Below are 20244 nucleotides of genomic sequence, written 5' to 3' on the forward strand. Positions count from 1 at the left end.
ATATAGGAAACTTAAATATTATATCATTAGAATCAGAATGTATTTATACATAAGTTTAAACTGTATTTCTGGGTATCAGAGAACTTAGTTTAGGAATAGCATAAACAATTAATGTGAGAATAAATTAAAATATACTAGTGATTCTACGTAATCCTACAAAAATAGAAACAGCACATCATTCAATATCACTTTCTGAATTGTATATTTTTTATAAATTTTCGTCGACTAAAATAGTAGTTACTTTAGAAAACGATAAGATATCATGTTTTTGGTACTCGCAATAAATTGTTAGAGTTTAAATTATTAGTTTTCTGGCACAAATCGTCTGGCACATCGGAATAGTTCAGACCCACTAAACCGGGCGACTCCGTCAGAAGCCCCTGCGAAACCAAACTCAACTTATACGCTTAACAAATTAAAGAAACAAACCACAAAGAACAACGTCGCGACGCGGGGGCCTCTCACGGACAATTTTTTGTCTAAAAATTGCAAGGTATTGAAAATAATTTATCAAATTGTTTTAGGTACCATTTTCACTTACGAAACGATGATAGTGGTCGATTTATACATCGCAAGATTATAAATTATTCATATCTGATATTTGACTCGATATAGCAATATATATGTATAATATACAATTGGAACTCCTATTATTATTAATTACCTAATTTTCTTTTTATAAATCACAATCGGTAACAAGATAACTCAATACGAAACAGTCTAGAGATTTTTATCTGAGTCTTTCGACGAGGCTGGTGTCCGGCGCTCCGCGGACGGCCTCGTCGCACCCTCAATATCACAACTCGCGAGAACGAACCACCGCACGAAACATCCGCCGAAATCGTTTCACAGCGAACACGCGGCCCAAGCACACGCTCTGGTCGCGTAGCGATAAACGACGCCAGTGAGCCGGTCCGAGCGATCGGCGTCCAGCGAGCGCCCTCGAGCCTACCTACATTCGCTAACTTACGGGCTGTATGTACATATTCGAGCGCGCACACGTCACCCACGGCACTTATATACAACGGTCACTCTTAAATCTAACATAAGGACACTTGGAACACAGCGAGACAACGGAAGCTTCGCTCGGTCGGGCGGCGACGGGGTCAGTCAATGACGACGTAGGGCAGCGCTATGAGCTCGCCGAGGCGCGCGCACTCGTGCCACTCGGCGAAGTGCGTGGCGCGCAGGGGCCGGCCCATCTGGTCGCGCTGCGTGCCGGCGGCCGCGGTCTCCAGCGCGCCCTGCAGCGCCTCGCGGGCCTCGTCGTCCGCGTCGCTGGCCCCGCGCGGCAGGGCCACCACGGGCGCCGCCGCCGTTTGCTCGTAGCGGTAGGGCACCGTCCGCAGCGCCGTCTCGCACAGCGCGTACAGCGTCTGCCCGTCCAGCTCCTCTTTCGTCCGCTCGACCGTCCGATGCTCCTGTGGCTCGCTCACGAACCGTTTCTCGACCTCTACGATCGTCTTCGGCTCGGCACCGAACTGCGTCTCGTCCTCCGCAGACAGCAGCGGCGCTTTCAGTCTCTCGCTCGGTTCCAGGTTCGGAATCCCGACCATTTCCGCCTCGACCGTCGGCTTCTCGCGCTTCGGCTTCGTCGTCGTCTCCGTATCCGGGGCCTCGTCCGCCGGGGCGTCGTCAGCGGAGTCCATGGAGGCGGCGTCGGGTTCGAGCTTCACCTCGACCGTCGGCTCCTCGGGCGGGTCGAATGGGTAGGGACGCAGCGGGGGCGGCGAGGGGGGCGGCGGCGGAGAGGGCGGCGCCGGCGCAAACTCGGTCCAGGGCAGACTACTGCAGAGCGGAATTCGCGCAAGATTTTTGACACAATAGTCGTCGGCGTAGTCGGAATAGTTGTAGAGCGGCACGACACTCGCGAAGAGGCCGGGCTGGTCGGGCAGCAGCGGCGGGCGCACGGCGAAGCGGTGCGGCTCGGGCGGCGCGCGCGTGCCGTTGACGCCGGGCAGCAGCGCGTTGTGCAGCGCCAGCACGTGCAGCGGGCGCAGCGGGGCGCGCACGGCCGCGGGGCACGCCGGGTCGCCGCACTCGTCGCCCTCGGGCTCGCCGCACGTGCACTCCGCCCACTCGCGCTCGTCCTCGAGCGGCGGGAGGACGACGGGCTCGGGCTCAGGCTCGGTCTTTGGCTCCGGCTTCGGTTCCGGCTGCGGTTCGGGCTCGGGTTTCAGCTTTTTGGGTTCGCTACTGCCGTTCCTAAGCGGTGATTCCACTTTCACCGGGCACGCTAAAAACATTTTAAAAATGCCTTTAACTTTGGTTTTATTTTTATATTTTTTAATTGACAAACTTTAGTTCCATTATAACTTATACATAAAACAAGGTATTTAGATTTAGAACATGGTATTTAGATACCATTCATTTTCTTGTTTTAAATATGCTACAAACAATTTACACATTGCTATTATTATGTTTATAAAATACATGTAATGATTACTTGATTTTTTTTTGGTACAGCTAGTGCCAAAACTTAGTTTACTTTATCAAATCTAGTTCTTTTATAAAATGGCAACTTACGGTCGGGTTCTATGAGCATTACATCGGGGGAGTGAGGAGAGTTGGGAGAGTGCGGGGAGGGGGGCCGCGACGGCGCCTTGCCAGTACCCCGTGATTGGATCTGCTCCAGTAGTTCTTTTGTAGTTTTGACCTGTGATATTTTATAGATTAATGCTTTGTGTTGTATTAACAAACATATGTTAGCAATAACACGGTATATATTTTTAATAATGATTATTATTATGTCATACAGAACAACCACTTGTATGTTTTAGTATTATTTTTCCCTCTTGTGCCACTCTTACCACAATCTGATAAACCACCAGACTGTAAGTGGTTAACACAGATATTTGCTTTATCAAAAATTTTAATCACTTGTTACATCACCAACGTGCAATCAATCCTGGGGGAGTTTTTATAGTGCCTTTAGTTACACTGGCTCAATTCAACCCTTCGAAATGGAATACGACATTACGAAGTATTGCTTTTTGATAGTAGGATATTTAAGAATTTGGTAGTCCATAACCAAATGTGGTTGCATTTAAAAGCCCTACCATCAAGTAAAATATGAGTATGTCAAATTTATTTTTCAAGTGTAATATTATAACACATTACAATCTGATTTATCATTCAAATAGTGGTTGATAGTCTTTATATTTTTTCACCATATTTATTTTAATAAATTTATTACCTTTTTAGCGCCAGCGGGCGGCAGTCTGTTGACAAGCGCTGCATACGGATCCTGCTTGTCCCGTCGCCAGCCGTTCCGCCGTCGCTCCGGGTTCGAACCGTTACGAGCGCCCCATGCGTGTCCGTGCGGCGGGACGGTCCCGTGAGGAGTGTGCGGCGGGACCGTCCCGTGCGGCGCGTGCGGCGGGACCGTCCCGTGCGGTGTGTGCGGCGGGACGGGGCCGTGCGCATGCGCAGACGGCTCAGTGCCTGATGCTGTCGTCTCTGTACCGGACCCAGCACGACTGTGACCCCTATTAATAAAACAGAATAATTACTAAAAAGTACTAGAGAATTAACCAATTATATTGGGCTATTTTTTATTACATAACAACTAAAGCAATATACATAAAACTTATACCAGAAGTAGTGAATATGTTTGTTGTCATGTTGTCAGAGGTTCTAATTTGTTATATAAGTAGCTGTTTCAGTTACTTTAGATTTATGCCATAGACACGTGAGAATTTGTATGAATATTCTTGTATTTCTAATATTATTGCAGTGGGAATATATGTTAAATAATAATGTACCTTCTTTTCCTGGGCTTTTTGTCTCTTTTTGCTTTTTTGTCATCGTAAAGAAGATCCGCGGACGGCGGCCTCTTCACGGCTGTAAAATAAATGATATTTTCATTTAAAAAATATATATCAAATATTTGATTAACTTTAATGTGTAGTTATACTAACGTGGTGTTAAAGGCTTGTGCGATGCTATTGGGAGGGGTAGCGTTCCCTCGAAGGGGGACGGGTGGGATGGTGGCGGGGGAGGGTCGTCGTCCACAAGGATCACGTCCTGAGAGTCTGACTCGTAACCGCCCCATGCTGTAAGGTTACAAATATTATTAACATATGTAATGGTCTATGAACAACAGTATTTGAATATAAAAATTTGTTTCACTTAAAAAACAATACACAGAATCAATGATATTCTAATAAACAGATATGTTATATCCATACTAAACAACAGAAAAAAGTGTGCCGCGCCGGGAACCGTTTATTTTAGTTTATTTTTACATTTCGTTAAACGTAAAAAGGATAGCTTGATAAAAACAATAAGTAACTAGATGTTTTAATTACGCAGAACGTATTACTACGTAAAACAACTAAAGGCAAACGTCCCAATTAGGATGTTTTCTAGTCTTCACTTTTGTTAATAACACATCTGTTTACTACAATATCATTGCACAGACTAGTAAAATTAAATAAACATAAATTGCAGAATCAAACCCAAATATTATTTAACACTATATAACAGACCATATCAAATACAGGCATCATAATACCTATTATATCTATTTATAGGTGTATACAATTAAGATTGTATCTTAGGTAGAGAAGCTCTTTATTTTGATATGTACTTTTAGAAATACTGTACCGAGTTGAAGTATGTAATTGCATAAACCACACCTACATTAAATCCAATTGCTCCTAGACAGTAATAAAGTCAATGTGTTTGCATACTACAACAATATGGATATATTGACTTTTTCTTATTTCAGGCAGACGAGCAAATAACCTTCTTTATGGTATGGATCATTTAAAGACATTAATGATATACACAAACTATGTGTTACACTATTGTATCACTTGTCTAACTATTACTATAAATTCCACTTGAAATACAGCATCACTTAGTGCCTTTTCAGAGAAAGAGGTACAAGACCCTATCCGTAACTGGGTAAATAAATGTGATATATTACCTGGTCTGCACGGAGGTCGGGGGCTAAGTACCGCGGGGCTCACCACATGCTGCAAACACATACCACTTTAACTACACAGACCACAAATATGTGATAATCTGCTGACATTTATGTACCATATTATGTTGCTAAAAATTTCTTCTAAACACAATATTACTGTTATAACACTTATAGGAGACATATTAATATTTCAGTATAAAAAATTTTAAAGTTATGAACTAGAGTCATGCCTAATATAATCTTTTTGAGGTACAACACAGTTCTGCGGTATAATTTGTTCCAAAAAGAGGGCGTCATGATGTCATCTGAATTTTTTTAGTACCGTTAACAACGCTGCCATTATTATATATTTTTTCTTTTCTATTAATTTCTTTAAATTGTTAAAAGTATTCTATACTTTTACTGTCAAAACATAACAAGCATTGCCGTGCCATGCAGTTTCATAAGGTCTTATCTCATTTGCATTTAAAATATAATATAAGCTATTTTACATAATAGGTGTAGACATGAACACTAGGGCGGAAATATAATTTAACATATGTGTTTCTATAGCCTTTTCTAATCGGAGTAGAAATAAGGATAAACAAATCTTAGATAGACTTTTACTAATAGCTCAGCTATATTGTGCATTACTAGGAGTTTTTGCTTAAAGTATTATTAGTATTAGTATTTCTATTACACTTAAGAACCTAATTTTCACTTAAAAATTATTTAAGTGGTTCTAATAACAGTTTCGTCATAGTTCAAAACGCCATTTGTTGCAAATCTATAACTACTATCATTGATTAATCTGTGATGGATTAACAAAGCTCTCCAGTAATAACGCGTCAATTCACAGTCAAATTTTGCTTAATCAATGCAAATACTTATCAATTAAAATTAAGCACAAACCCGTGAGAGCGCCGGAGATGTTAGCGGAGTGCCCCCCAACCTTCGTACTTGTCGCTCAGCTGACGACCGGTTCGATCCTGAGCAACACATATTTTAATTGTTTATTTGTAATAAATTATCCGATTATCGCTTTTTTTTATGCTATTGGTTGGCGAACGATCGTATGGGTAACCTGATGGTAAGTGGTAACCACTGCCCATAGACAATGGCACCGTAAGAAACTTTAATCATTCGCCAACGCCAATGCGCCACCAACCATGAGAACTAAGATGTTACGTCCCTTGTGCTTAGTTATACTGGCTCACTCACCCTTCAAACCGGAACACGACAGTACCAAGTACTGTTGTTTAGCGGTAGAATATAATACTTGCACTTTAATATGCAAAATAAATCGCTTTTATATAGGCATGAGTGTTAAAAGTTTTGATAGCTTATTTATTTAATCTGTGGCTCTATCTCTATAAATATGAGACAACATCACATACATTACTCTGATCCCAATGTAAGTAGCTGAAGCACTTGTGTTATGGAAATCAGAAGTAACGACGGTACCACAAACACCCAGACCCAAGACAACATAGAAAACTAATGGTAAACTATATCGACTCGGCCGGGAATCGAACCCGGGACCTCAGAGTGGCGTACCCATGAAAACCGGTGTACACACCACTCGACCATGGAGGTCGTCAAATAATCATATAATTATAAAAGTGTTACCGGTATGCGCGGGCGACGCTACCGCCGGTATGACGAGGTCCCGCCACCGTTTAACGAGCACTTTTGCTCGCCTCGCTAGTGTCGGGTCTGTGGTCTTCCTCCTCAGCTCGTTCACGTGCTTACCCAATCGGGTGGTCTGGAAAGCACAAAGATTACATTAGTCCAAAGATAGTCATATAAGTATACTATTTTAAAAATAAACCAAAATAGACAATTTGGGTCTTCGTTATATGATTTACTTGTGGCTTAGTGCCTAAGTGTTTGGGTACCACCCACCGTACCAAACTATAATATTTAATATTATATTGTTAAAGTTGATAGAGTGAACGACCCAGTGTTAGGGATAGTTTATATATATTATAGCGCTTATATCTATGACAGTAACCACTTGGCAACAGGTGGGCAAAAACAATTTGCACTGAAGTCTATGTAGTACACACAATATTGTTCTGTTCATTTTTAAACTTTATTGCTTCAAAAAAAATTAGTTTAACAAGTATTTGAACTCAAGGATATTTAATTTATCGATTTTTGGTGCATATTATTTAAAATAAGTTTATTTAAATTTATAACGATCATTTTTACACGAATTATAAGTGAAGTTTTGTAAAGATATTTTTAAATAACGAAAACTAATATATTCGATAATTATTCATAAAAAAATATATGTATAAATTATTACCTCCAGCAGCTCTTTTGTGATATTGAATTTCTCCAAAATGGATATAATTTCATTAACAGTCTGCATGTCGACGACCTGTAATTTAAAATAATTCTATTTATAATCTGCAATTCAAACTAACACGTTAGTATAAACTTATTTATAGTGCCAGCGAGAGATTTAATTCTTCGATCTAAAATTTTATTTCGCGGTATTTTTATTGACATATACGAGGTCGTAAGTTTTTTTTTTTTTAATAATTTGGACTTAAGATCTCCGCCATCTAGTGCACATTACATTATTGAATTAAATCTGCATTTTACAGGTATGTTATAATCAACGGTCGTGGAAAATTTTAAATTCATTCATGATTACAAATGTTTTTTTTTTTCTGAATTGTATCAAGTATTCAACATAACTAGTAATGAAAGAGCGAACGGATAAAACTTTTTCATTTTATAGTTACGGCAATTTTACGATCGGGGACAATCAATTTACTACAATGCGAAAAGAAACAAACTCAATCAATTTCCTACTATTGTAGACATTTATGTTTACTATTTTTTTTTTAACGAAGGTATTCGAAGCCTTAATATTCGCCTTATTCTTTTCAGCTGGAACAAAATCCCTTCATAAAATAAAATCAGACCACCATCCAACTCTACTGAGTCAGAATAATTTGACCTCACATCACAAAACACAAGCACGAAAAAATCTCAGCAATTCGAACCTGTGATCTTAGTGTAAGATCCACATATTCTATCTACATGGCTGTCTCAATTTTGTTAAGTTTTCCTAAGTTGAATTCCTTCTTACATAGGAAATAAACTTCACTACATATGTATTATTGTGATTATGTTCTATTATTAAGCTTCCTTTGCAAGTAAGCACATAGAAACCAACTCAATAGATAGACCTGATAGGAATCACCGACTGTGTTTCCTATCTTGATCAACTAGCACTGACCCCTGCCACTATCATAAAAATGATGCATGTCTTGAATGACATAATGTGCATAAACACTATATTCTAAGTATAGTGAACAACTTTTAAGAAATCAAAGAATACAACTGTGCTTGAAAATGCATTGGGCATACATCGAACATAAAATGATATCTTTTAGGAATTTTTGAACTGGAAAACTTTTAAAAATAAAATAAAATCTATTGTGAGATGAAAAGTTATACATAATGTGTAGAAAATCACCCATAGACAAAAATAGAATAGAAAATTGTAGATTATCTATGAAAACATTATTTTAGAGTTTTAAAAATACTAAGAATAACTTTGAATAATAAACAAAGTGATATTAAAATTAATCATGACTGTGATAAAGAGAGATATGATTATTTACTCACTTGAATTATGAAGTGTACTAACTCACGGGCTTGGAATAATGGCTTTGCAATATCTTTGCGACAATTTTTTGAATACAATCATCCAATAAGACTATACTCATATGCTCCTATATTTAAATTTCGAAATACTAGGATCACACAATTTATACTTGATTAAAGTAAGTCTAAACTTTATCAGTAACATGTTCAAAATGTTACAAACAAAATGAGACCACTAAATACCAACAAAAACTAACAAGAAAATCAAATTTCAAAAATTTATAAAAAAATTATTCTTTACATAGATCTTAAGATCTTATTGTAAAAATTTGAAAGTGCCCAATTTAATCCAAATTATTAATAGTAATCCTTACAAGGATTGAAATGTGACTCAGTGTAGATAGTTGAGATATATAAAATAAAGTTTTTAGGAAATCTATTGAAATAATTTCACAAAAATCTCAAAATTTGAAGACTCGAAGAACAAGAGATTCATAGAGTAAGCAATCTTTGGACCATTTGGATATTATAAATTTACTAGCTAACATTGCCAAGAGCATAGCCAACATATTTGTTCATTCCTACTTAATCAAAAAGATACAAAATTAATAGTTGTACCAAGCTTTCAATGCTTGTAATAAATTTTTTCACAAATGTACAATTCTGCATTCTTTTCAACCTTACTTCTTACTATTGTTAATATGCAATAATTCAGTTGCATTATCATAAAATATGCAAGCCTGTACAGCAAGGATGTACATTTTTATCAATTTTACATGATACTTTAAAGTTGAAAAAGTTACATCATTAAGCGACTATGAATGAATAAATGCAATATGTATTTTTTAAGTTGCATTTAAATAGAAATTTATATAAGATTGTCTTTGATTACAACCAAGTTCGTTTTATCTGTTTAAAGACAATTTAATTTTTTACACATCTTTTCATTACAAGTCCGAGGTAACTAGAACTGTGGTCAATATGTGTTATATCATACATCATGTGCAAAATTACATAATGATATTGTAATTTTGAAGAAAATGCAATTGTTTTTTAAATATGTTAATTTATTATTTCCTTGTTTTAGTTTCATGAAATATTGTAATGGTCACATGGTCAAAAATGACTGAGTTTTATATTATAAATACAGTAATATTGTGAAATATATTATATATTATTGGTTAAAATGGGTAATGTATTATTAATGAAAAAGTTTAAGAGTATTCTGATAATAAATTCATCATGGGGTCAACGAACATACGCCTGGTGTGTTGACCACATTGTATCCTTTTAGCATACATTATTATTCATTTTTACATACATTGCAGTTTCAAAGACTAATTTATCCATATCACTACATCAAACTAAATTTTAGATAAAATAGTTGTTATTAAAACCTTATTTAAGAAAGTTTCTGATAACCTGTAAGTAATTCTGTAACTCACATGTCTCATAACCGAAGATCATGATCATAAAATATGAACATCTAAAAGTCAATCTGAGTCGATTTTTTCTATAGAATATGACAAACATTTCAACAATTTTTAAATCGTATACAGATGCAAAATTATTGCGAAAACTCGACTGACCTGCGATTACACCATCTAAACTAAGTTAAAATGAGCCACTGATATCCTCAATCCTCAAGCGATACAATAACGAGCACCACGCGCCCGATGGTAAATCCATGCTGCCACCAGCAAACTCTACGGCCGAACATATTTAAGGGTACGGATAAGAACACATTTTTCGTTTTCGAACGAAGCTAAACAAAGCTTAGCCGCAACCTGACGAAAATCTACGGGAAAGGTCACGCGTGGCACAATTCCATACTTTCACATTGCAAAACATTTGGCACTAGGGACGGAGGGACGAGAGGAGCGCTGGCGACGTCAGTGGCCCCGTACATCACTCGCAACGCTCACGTATCCACACACAAACCACATTTACATCACGGATTTCGTATTACACTCGCCCCTGCTATCGCACAGAAGTTCTACAACCTTTGTCAATCGCGCTCAGCGCTTGATATCATCGAGACAACCTTCCAAAAGGCCGAATCGCAACTCGAGTCGGGTGTCACAGGCTCGTGCGGACCGTTTCCGTATCTCCAACTTGCTTATCAGACTTATGATCTTCAAAACTCGCAAACTTACATTGTAATTGCTATCCAACGCATTCAGAAGTCGATTACTTAGCTCATGAGCGTTATTACTCATTTATAAACGAAAATATTTAACTAAATACGACGAACGTGTCTCGGCTGCGTCGTAATGGCGGACCGACGACTACGTATGCCCGTGCCAGGGCATTTTAGCCGAATAATTCAGCTGATATCTACTACAGGCGACGCACACTCGTGTTTTTCCGTTTCTTTTGACGGGAAAAACGTTTATTTTACTATTATGGCCGCTAGATGGCGCTGTCCTCATCATAAAAATTTAAAAACCAGATAGTATTTAATGCCTAAAATTAGAGCACATGATTAAAAATATGAAGCTAAATCATTGGACATTTAATATATTAGTTTATTAATACAATATAAATGACAAAACAACTAGTAAGATTGTACTCAGCAACACTTAGTAAAATATATTTTTAATCTGGTAAGTTTAGTTCGTTTATTGAAGTACTTACCCAAAAGATGGCTCTGGCTATAATTAATGCTTTATTATTAATTTCTGAACGGAAAATTTATACCAGAGATAATAAATTTTAAAGTAACAACGAAGAACTAATTTGAATTCAGATATTTAATATAAGTATGAAACGTTTGGCTGCATTATGTAAATATATATATTTGTTTTTAATTTAGATAGATACACTAGAAGCTACATATCGAAATTGCTTCGAATTTTATTCTAGAACTTATCAAAATATAATTATACTTCTTTTCGTTTTTGTAACCTTAGTTTAAGCGTGATTGAAAAGGGTACTATAAATTAAATATATTATATTCGCTTAATAGTTAATACTTATCATAATAATTTATAAATAATTAGAAATATATAAAATCGTACTTATTTTATAATTTAGATTAATATTGAATGCAAGTTAGTTCAGGGATTGTATGAGACTTATCAATAAACTAATTTAAATTTAATCAAAATTCAAAAAACCAAAAACGCATACAAGCATTTACTATTAATCTTTATTGTTTTTATTAAATTTTGAATAATGATTTAGTAGTTTATTATTTAACTGTATATAAATTTAAAATTCTAGACTTGTTTTTAGTTATTACTGAACGAACACATTACAAATAGTCGAGGGGAACTTAGAAAAAAATATATCGCACGGGCAACATTTCTAGGGAGAAACAAACGACAGCGAGCCATCTTTCAAAACGTAAAAGTGTCACTTTTCAATTTGTAAGGAGTAGTGTGTCGCGTAAAATATGATGGCCTGCGATATATAAATACTTTCATTTTGTCATGAAATAAAGCAAATGTATTGGTTGCTTTTAAAGATCCGGGATTCTTAGTGTATTTTGCATGTATGATGTATAATACGATCGAAGAGATTGGGTGTTTATAAATGGCGAAAATATTAGTTTATTTGTGTGTTGTGTAGTGAGTGGCAATGGATCGTCGGTGTTCACAGTCGGTGCGGACGCTAGTTTTCGACGATTCCGATTCCGATCCACCCAAAGGTGGGAAGAAAAAGGATTTGTCGGCATCTGCGGCGCCGTCTTCATTGAACCAAAGCGCGGAAGGTCAGAGATTTTAATTTACTGTTGTCACTGTTGAGCGTGGTGTAGTAATTCGCGGTGTTTTCAAGGTTTGTTCAGCTGTCAATAATCGCGATTGCGAAATATTGTCGATACCTTCGTATATATAAATAATTGATAATCTGTTTAAGTCGAAAACTTTATTGTATTATATTTTCACAACAGATATTTGAAATTTACATTTACAGGAACACAAAAAATAATGGTCTCAACGACTTTTAGTAAAAGTAAATTTATTTGAAACTACCTTCATTCAAAAAATAATATTAGTCCTGTGTCATGCCATGAAGAAACTAATAATTTTAACAGAAACATTCCAATGTTTTATTAAACTATCTTGATAATTTTTCTAATTAATTAATGATACATATATTTAATAATTACTGTAGACATATAGCTATCATGAAATGCACTAAAAACTAAATAAATTTAAAAAGAATTTTCTATGGATTTCCATGATATTATAACAAAACTTTAATGTCACTGGATTAATGTATTTTTTTTAATTTCACTTTGAAGAAGCAGCTGAAAACAATAGCTATACCTAATACCAGTAAAGTTTACTTTTAATTAGTTCAGTTAACTCATTAAAATGTTCCATTATAAAAAAAATGAAATAATGATAAATCAAACTTTTATAAAGATTATAATATTTAGAAAAAAAAAAAAATAAAAAAAATCTTCTATAGATACAAATTCTTAATTAATTGATGGGTCCTTTTTACTGACTAAAAGAATATTATTCAACATTTTTCAACTATTAAGTGACATACAATTTTACTAGTCACAGTTACTATGTATTTAATTAAACACAGGTGAGGTGAATTGCTATTATAACACACAATCTAACACATTTTTTAGGACTTATGGCTATACTTTTTGTAGTTTCTATAGCTCATAAAAAAACATCTGCATAACAAACACACAAATTCAAAATGCTAATTAAAAAACACAAATGAATATTTATAAATTTTTTATCTGTACAATTAAAAGTAAATGTTTTGTTGTCATGTACATTATTTAGATGAATAAATGATATAATGACTAAGCTAATAAAAAAATGTACACCAAGTGTGATACATGTGCTCCAAAATAAGCTTCATAACATTATGATTTGTTACAACAATGAGGCTGTGGGAACTGTTTTATGTCAAATACAGTTATACCTTTGTTCTTAACATACTTTTACTGTCTCTTAAGTTAGAGTTACCTATATATAACATTGTTCAAGATTTATCGTGAAACATTTAATTAATATATCGACATAAACTGTATTATCCAGGATTTATAGGTGATAAATCAATACATAGTTTCTTCACCTAGAATAAAGTAATGGTTAAATTGTCTAGTAAGTTATACAGAATTCTGTTCTGTATATCCTTATAGGCATCATATTATGGTTTTGCCTGGATATTATTTGACAATTCCAGGGCTTGAAGTTGACTGTATTTATAATGTTGTGTCATGGAATGTATATGAAACATGGTCCTTTATTTTGAACTTGTTTAAGTTGTGATGTCATCATGTTATCAGTATGAGAGTACACTTGCCCTTAAATGTACATTTTTGTACATAGTATGTCCTGGCTAGTATCCTCCGTGGATCTGCCATGCTGAAATAGGCCAGGTGAACATAATGATCATTATCAATGTATGTTTTAGTAACAGTAACAGAATTCATACAAATGTAGCTAATATTTTCATAACATTCTTTTTCTATTTCAAAGTCAACATAATATGGTATAATTTAATATTAAAAAGATTAGTTCTATTGATCGCAAATCTACATTACATAATTTCAAGTCTTGCCTGGGTGGTATTTTAGATCATCCATGGTTTGTTAAACCAATCGATCGATTTTATCGGGATATTATACAATATATAAATGTCTCCAACGTCAGTTAATGGAACTTTATCACTAATATGTTTCACATTGGAAACGGCAGAGTCATGAACATCCAGTTTTCAAAACAATGTGTTTACGATTCATCTATCATTATAAGTCCCTATCTCGTATCTCAGTCTAATTATAAAGTGCTGTTTGTATGTCTCTAGTATTAATCATTCGTGTAATTGTTACTTCTAATATCAGGCAGATTAATTACGTAAAGATAATTACATACATACATAATAACAAATACTTGCTTTTCCTTAACTATAATAGTTGTTTATAGATGTTTAAATTTTAATATTAGATTTGATTTATGTACCTACATAATGTACAGTAATATTATAAATGTGAAAGTAACTCTGTCTGTCCATTGCTCTTTAACTACCAAACTGCTGAAGCGAATTTGATAAAATTCGATATGAAACGAACTTGAACTTCAAGAAAGGACATATATAGGCTTCTTTTTTTGCTATCACGTGACAACTAACACACCTAAAACGCGAGCGAAGCCGCGGGCAACAACTAATATAACATGTTTTTGATGTTAGTTACATATTTAATACTTGGGTCTTAGTATTGTCGATATACATTGGTTTTAAATTTGTCCGAAAGTTTTGTTTTCGTTATTTACAATCGACATTAATTATACACAGAGGTAATTGCCCTCTTTTGCTTCCTATCAATCGGACTTACGTATCTGGCCTAATGTTTACGATCATTACTAACACAGATAACAATAGAAGCTCTGTTTACACTTAGCGTCAATCGATAGGGACCACTGTGTTCATTTTCGTATTCAATTTTCAACCGTAGGTCATTAGTTTTTAGATTTCAATTTGTGTATTCGTAGAATTGTGTAATTCAGTCTTTTATTAGGGTGGTTATTACCTAGCTGTGACGTCACAGTAACGAGGTTTGCATTGAGTAGTTCGGTCCGCGTGGAGCACTCAAACCTCTTTGAGTAATGGCGGGAGATATTGCATTTATGCTTCCGACTTACGCGATATGGCCTAAAAAATAAAAGGTTGATTACAGCATTATTTAAATGAGTTGAGGTAAACAAATAATATTCTTGTACTGTTCTTTTAATAGTCGTATGCGTTCCAAAGGTGAGTGAGGTCATCATCGCAACTGCATTACATATTAACCTTTCAATGAATAATATATTATGTAAATTTTTATTTTGTTCCAACCTAGTTATAAATCTATCTGTTTATCAAATGCCTAACTGTAATAACTCTCTCAGCTCAAGCAATGTACGTGTTTTGCAAACTAATTCACCCTAAAGCTCGAAATGGGCTACGGAATCAAATCAAAATTTACGTTATTCAAGAGCACTTTTTAATCTTCATTTCGTAATAAAATATTACATGAAAAGCGAGCGGATTTGACCTGTGGAACTATTCTACGAAGAAAAACCGGCAAAGCCGTTTAGATACTCTTTATTTTGAATTGCATAAAATTATCGTACGTATTTAAATTTATATATCCTGCATCTTGGAAATCATAGAAAGTAACAGAACATTTCTTTTTATCTATGTATTTATAAATAGGATTCCTGTGTTTAGTATCTACTTATTGAAATAGTCGATAAATTTTAATCTTAAATTTCCTATGTGCACGAGAGAGCAGTGTAAAATGGCGTCTAATGCAATTACGGAATCTGTTAGTGATTGAATTTAAACCGGGGGCGGGTGGGGTAACTACCCCTTCAGATATTTTGTCGCTATAACTAAAAAGTATCTGAATGGAATATTTGTAATTTTAAATCATTAGCATTATAGTATCGAGATGAAGATTAACACAATATAGAAACGTTGTATGTGTGTGTATCTGTAAAGTACATAAGCTCTTTTTTTGTATTTTCTCGTTCCATGCTTGTTAATTAAAAATAAATGTTACGTTGTTACTTTTCACGAGCCCTTTGTATAAGGGGCGTTGAATATGATGACACATTTTGCATATCTCTTGGGAGTCGTACCTAAACTTTTATTTTGTTAAAATTATTATGCCAAGTACCAATGCCCTCCTGACCGACACGATTGAATGGTTTTCAGGCGAAGTTTTGACGGCTTTACATGTTCTCCGAAGCATGGAAGTGTCAACTATTCATTTCGTATCTTTGAGAGAGAGAAAAGATGTATATAGAATACGTTAAACGCTAACCACATTATTTTTAATCTAGGGAAAATTGCAAAGCCTAGTCCTAAAGCAGAGAAAATCTAAGGGATATATTGGGTAAGGGAAATTACTTTATATGCTTATAAACACTGAAATAAAGAATCTATCGTTCCTAATTATAAAATATCGTTCTAATTCTTAATCTTTTTAAATCTCACACATATAAGAGAGATGGATTATGGCTCTGTCCAGTTAAATTTGTATACCATTAGCTCGAGAAGACGAAAATCGAAGCTGTGATTATTTTCATCGTAACGGGCTCGTATCCATTTGAGTTATTTACAGGATTCTGTATATGTTCTCATATAATGATAAAATGTCACAAATATTTCATATATATATATACTTTTATGTGTATGTATTTATTAGTAAATTGTCGTTAATGCCGCGAATGCGTAGCTGTGTTTTTAATAGCTGTAATAGGTGTATGATTTCAGATTGTTTTGTTTCCTGCGTGACATTTTTCGCATGTTTTTGCTTTCCTTGCACAAATAAAATACATTAACCTAAAAAATCGATTGAATCGAATCGATTACCGTCGTACAAGATCGTTTTTATAACCTAATTATAAAATCGATTTATTTAGATAGCAATGATATACGTATAAAAAAGGCGACTCATCACTTTTTTTTCTGTTTGTCTATTTAACGAATAAGCAATTACTGTTATCGCAAACATTTAATTAAAATTCAAAACGATACGTTTAAAATGTGTTTTTATTTTATTACATTAATAGGTAATTTTTACTCAATGTATATGTACATATGTATACACGGTATACCAAAATAACATTTTTTACAATTTTTGTCTGTCTGTCTGTTTGTTTATTTGTTCCGCCTAATCTCTGGAACGGATTTTGGATGAACCGATTTTGACGGGACTTTCACTGGCAGATAACAGATATAATAAGGAGTAACTTAGGCTACAATAATATTTTTTTTTGTTAAATTCATATACGTACAAGGTCGCGGGCACAGCTAGTTCATAGTAAATAAACTATCAAAATATAAAATTACATAATATTCCAAAACTTCGTCGTAAGTAACGCGCAGTACTGAATGTGGAATTCATCTGAAAATAGCAAGAATAAACTCAAGTCCTTACTCCTGAATAATATAATTGTAATAAAGTAATGTTCTTGAAACAGAATCAATACAAACTGCTCGTAATTCAAGGAAACCTTATACTACGATATTATCTTTACATATTTTTTTAAATGTATAAATTTGGAATATTTTTTGATCGATAAATATATTGTGTACTTTATGTAATAATTTGTTGTATACTTTGTTTTATTTGTTCTTTCTTTCTGATACTTTTAGTTCAAGTATAGCAAACTATTTTATCAAGTCGTAATATTCAATTTAATTCGTAATATCCAGTATGTGTCCAATCCACTTTTTAATTTTTTTCATGTAGGTATATATTTATATATTATGATGTCTGAGTAAATGAAATAAAATTGTAGCAATAGTAATGATTGATTAGAAGGCATAGATGATGTGTTCCATTATCATTCAGTGGCGAGTTTCAATGAAGTGGAAATATACCATCCATTTTTTAAATTTAAACCCTTTCAGGCTCACTGGGTGTAAAATTTTATAGCGGATGGAAATTACTCTGAAATTAATTATGAGAGTAAAAATCAAATATTCGATATTCTACCGCCAATAGTGTTCAGTATTGTTGTATTCTGGTATGAAGGGTGAGTGAGCCAGTGTAACTACAGGAACAAGGGACATACCATCTTAGTTTCCAAGGTTGGTGGCGCATTAGTTATATGAGAGCTTATTAATGTTTCTTGTAATAGTTATGACCAATAAATACCATATGCAAGTATCGCATCCAAGTCTAGCAACTTATGACATTAAATAAAAGATCTCTAAATATCATTTAAAAAACGGTTAATATTTTTTACAGCGCCTTTCCCAGGCGATGGTGACCATTTACCATCAGCTGGCCCATAAGCTCTCCGCCATCCTGTATATAAAAGATTTCCAATCGTGCACATGGAAGCTCAGTGAGCCATCACGTTTTTGCCAATTCTCACTTTTTTTTGTACATTTGTTGCGTCGCTAACGAACCCTTTTCACCGTTGTTTCATAATTTGTCACGTTTATTGTGTTGTTGAGTATTTTGATCACGAGGTTTCGAGATTGAGAAACCTCGACACGACTTGCTCGGTTAAGTGGGTTGGGATTTATGATTGTTATGACTGTTCTCTTTATTAAGATTAACTCTTGACAGTTGTGGAATAACGTTTTTTTTTTAATTTTATAAACTGACTAAGGCTGACCAACTAGATTACATATACAAACTTTTTTTAAATAAAATAACAATTGAACAATTTCTTTTTTTTTTTCAAATTAAAAAGGTTGAAATATTGAAAGGTATTATTAGTACATACGATTTGTTGTAATGGTCATTGAAGTAAATGAATTCATTAAGATATTATTAATAATGGTATTTCATATTTAAAAAATATAACAAGGTCTATATGAGAATGCTTGGAAATATTTCGTTGTGTCTAAGTGTTGTTTGGTGGCGAGCTTAGGCCAAATTAATTTTGTATTATCCATACTTTATAATATAAATGTGAAATTGTGTCTGTTACCTTCTGACACTTAAACTACTGAACCGATTTCGATTAAATTTGGTACGCAGACACGGAGATACTCACGCTGACTTCCAGAGAATCTCTTTTTTTTTAATATATATAGATTTCATTTTAAATTACATAAACGTGCAGAAATAGAAGTATCGGAATTTATACGAATTATTCATATAGCACCTTATATTATTGGAATGATTAAAGTAAAGCAAAGTTCAGGTTCAAAAGCTTTTTCCGTTCATTTAATATGACTTGTATGAGCTTTTTTTGCCTCGTTATAACGGTATTACAATTTATAATATAATTGTCACGTTTTGGTAAAGTAAAGTAGGTACATCCCTAGAGGCACTTAGTCACGACGAAATTACTTTAAGTAGCGGAGAGTCATTTAATTAATTATTTGTAAATGCGCGAAACGTGACGACCTCGATTTAGATAATTTGTTTATTATGAATTAAAGTGTGCAAGTTATGTATTATTTATAAGTTAATTAATTAGGTACACCCTAATGTTCTATTATTTAATATATTAACTTTACCAAGTTACATTGAAATTAAACTAGTTTTAACGGATTATATCTAAGACTTTACCAAGTTACGTTTTACGTTACGTTACACTTACAGAAAAGCAATTTTCTGTAAGTGTAACGTAAAAGTGTAATATATGTATAAAAAGTGTAATATATGTATATATAAATTTATATTAATTTTATTAATGTGAAAGTAACTCTTGTCTGTCTCTCGATATTTCTCTACCAAACCGCTGAACTAAATTTGGTATAATATAATTTGATAAGAAAATTCGTTGATGCTAGCTAGGATTTGAACTCGTAACTTTCGCTTATAATTTAAACGCCTTAACCGCTGAGCCAATTTGTGTCAGATTCTTTAGCGAAATATTCGATATTGTTATACATGTGCGATTTCAAGAGTGAGCTAGAAATAACTGTAGGTATAAATCGTGGTAATTGAGATTTGCAATCTTCTCATTAACAGGAACGAGATGTTTGCGGCTTATTTGCACGACTTACTCTCTATGCGGAATGCACACAAGTTATAATTGACAAGGAAAACAGACGACGAAAGGGATTCCTCTCCTAACTCTCCCCGTTATTAAATGTCTTGTATATAAATGTTTTAGAAAGTTAAACTTTTCTCATTAAAAGTTTATGATATAGTATAAATCCTTTGAGATTTCCCTTTAAAGAGTCAGTTATTACTTTTAGTAACTGAGATGTTTTAGAAAAATAATTAATTTTAGTGCATATCCGGTTTAAACTGGAAATTTCCAGCT

The 20244-nt window shown here is 34.4% G+C and overlaps 2 protein-coding genes across 5 annotated transcripts in view; one reads left to right on the forward strand and one right to left on the reverse strand.

Annotated features, from left to right (window-relative positions):
* Window positions 1–888: 888 nt before the first annotated feature.
* On the reverse strand, window positions 889–10900 carry LOC124540427 (extensin-like). Of its 2 annotated transcripts, none has more exons than XM_047117977.1 (10): window positions 10696–10900; window positions 7224–7298; window positions 6542–6677; window positions 5825–5901; window positions 4934–4982; window positions 3921–4055; window positions 3765–3843; window positions 3197–3488; window positions 2527–2656; window positions 889–2236 (listed from the first exon to the last, which is right to left on the reverse strand). In XM_047117977.1, exons 1-10 carry the CDS (start codon window positions 10756–10758, stop codon window positions 1107–1109), a joined length of 2166 nt encoding a protein of 721 aa, XP_046973933.1. In that variant the 5' UTR covers window positions 10759–10900; the 3' UTR covers window positions 889–1106. The 2 variants fall into 2 exon arrangements, with proteins under 2 accessions (XP_046973933.1, XP_046973934.1); XM_047117978.1 differs by having other exon boundaries at window positions 10129–10896.
* A 945-nt stretch (window positions 10901–11845) lies between these two features.
* LOC124540561 (microtubule-associated serine/threonine-protein kinase 3) overlaps window positions 11846–20244 on the forward strand; it is a 96207-nt gene continuing 87808 nt past the window's right edge. For all 3 annotated transcript variants that reach the window (XM_047118234.1, XM_047118236.1, XM_047118235.1), the window contains exon 1: window positions 11846–12254. In XM_047118234.1, coding sequence (XP_046974190.1) covers window positions 12122–12254 — 133 coding nt within the window. In that variant the 5' untranslated portion in view covers window positions 11846–12121. The remainder of the gene's footprint in view (window positions 12255–20244) is intronic.

The sequence above is a fragment of the Vanessa cardui genome, chromosome 25 (genome assembly GCF_905220365.1).
Source record: "Vanessa cardui chromosome 25, ilVanCard2.1, whole genome shotgun sequence".
Classification (NCBI taxonomy): domain Eukaryota; kingdom Metazoa; phylum Arthropoda; class Insecta; order Lepidoptera; family Nymphalidae; genus Vanessa; species Vanessa cardui.

Excerpts from the sequence above, each read along its gene's own strand:
- LOC124540427 (XM_047117977.1), bottom strand. The coding sequence starts at position 10,758 with ATGAGTAATAACGCTCATGAGCTAAGTAATCGACTTCTGAATGCGTTG. Across the intron at positions 3,844-3,920 it reads GCACAAGCCTTTAACACCAC|CCGTGAAGAGGCCGCCGTCC; the intron begins GTTAGTATAACT and ends TTTATTTTACAG. Across the intron at positions 3,489-3,764 it reads AAAAAGCCCAGGAAAAGAAG|GGGTCACAGTCGTGCTGGGT; the intron begins GTACATTATTAT and ends TTTTATTAATAG.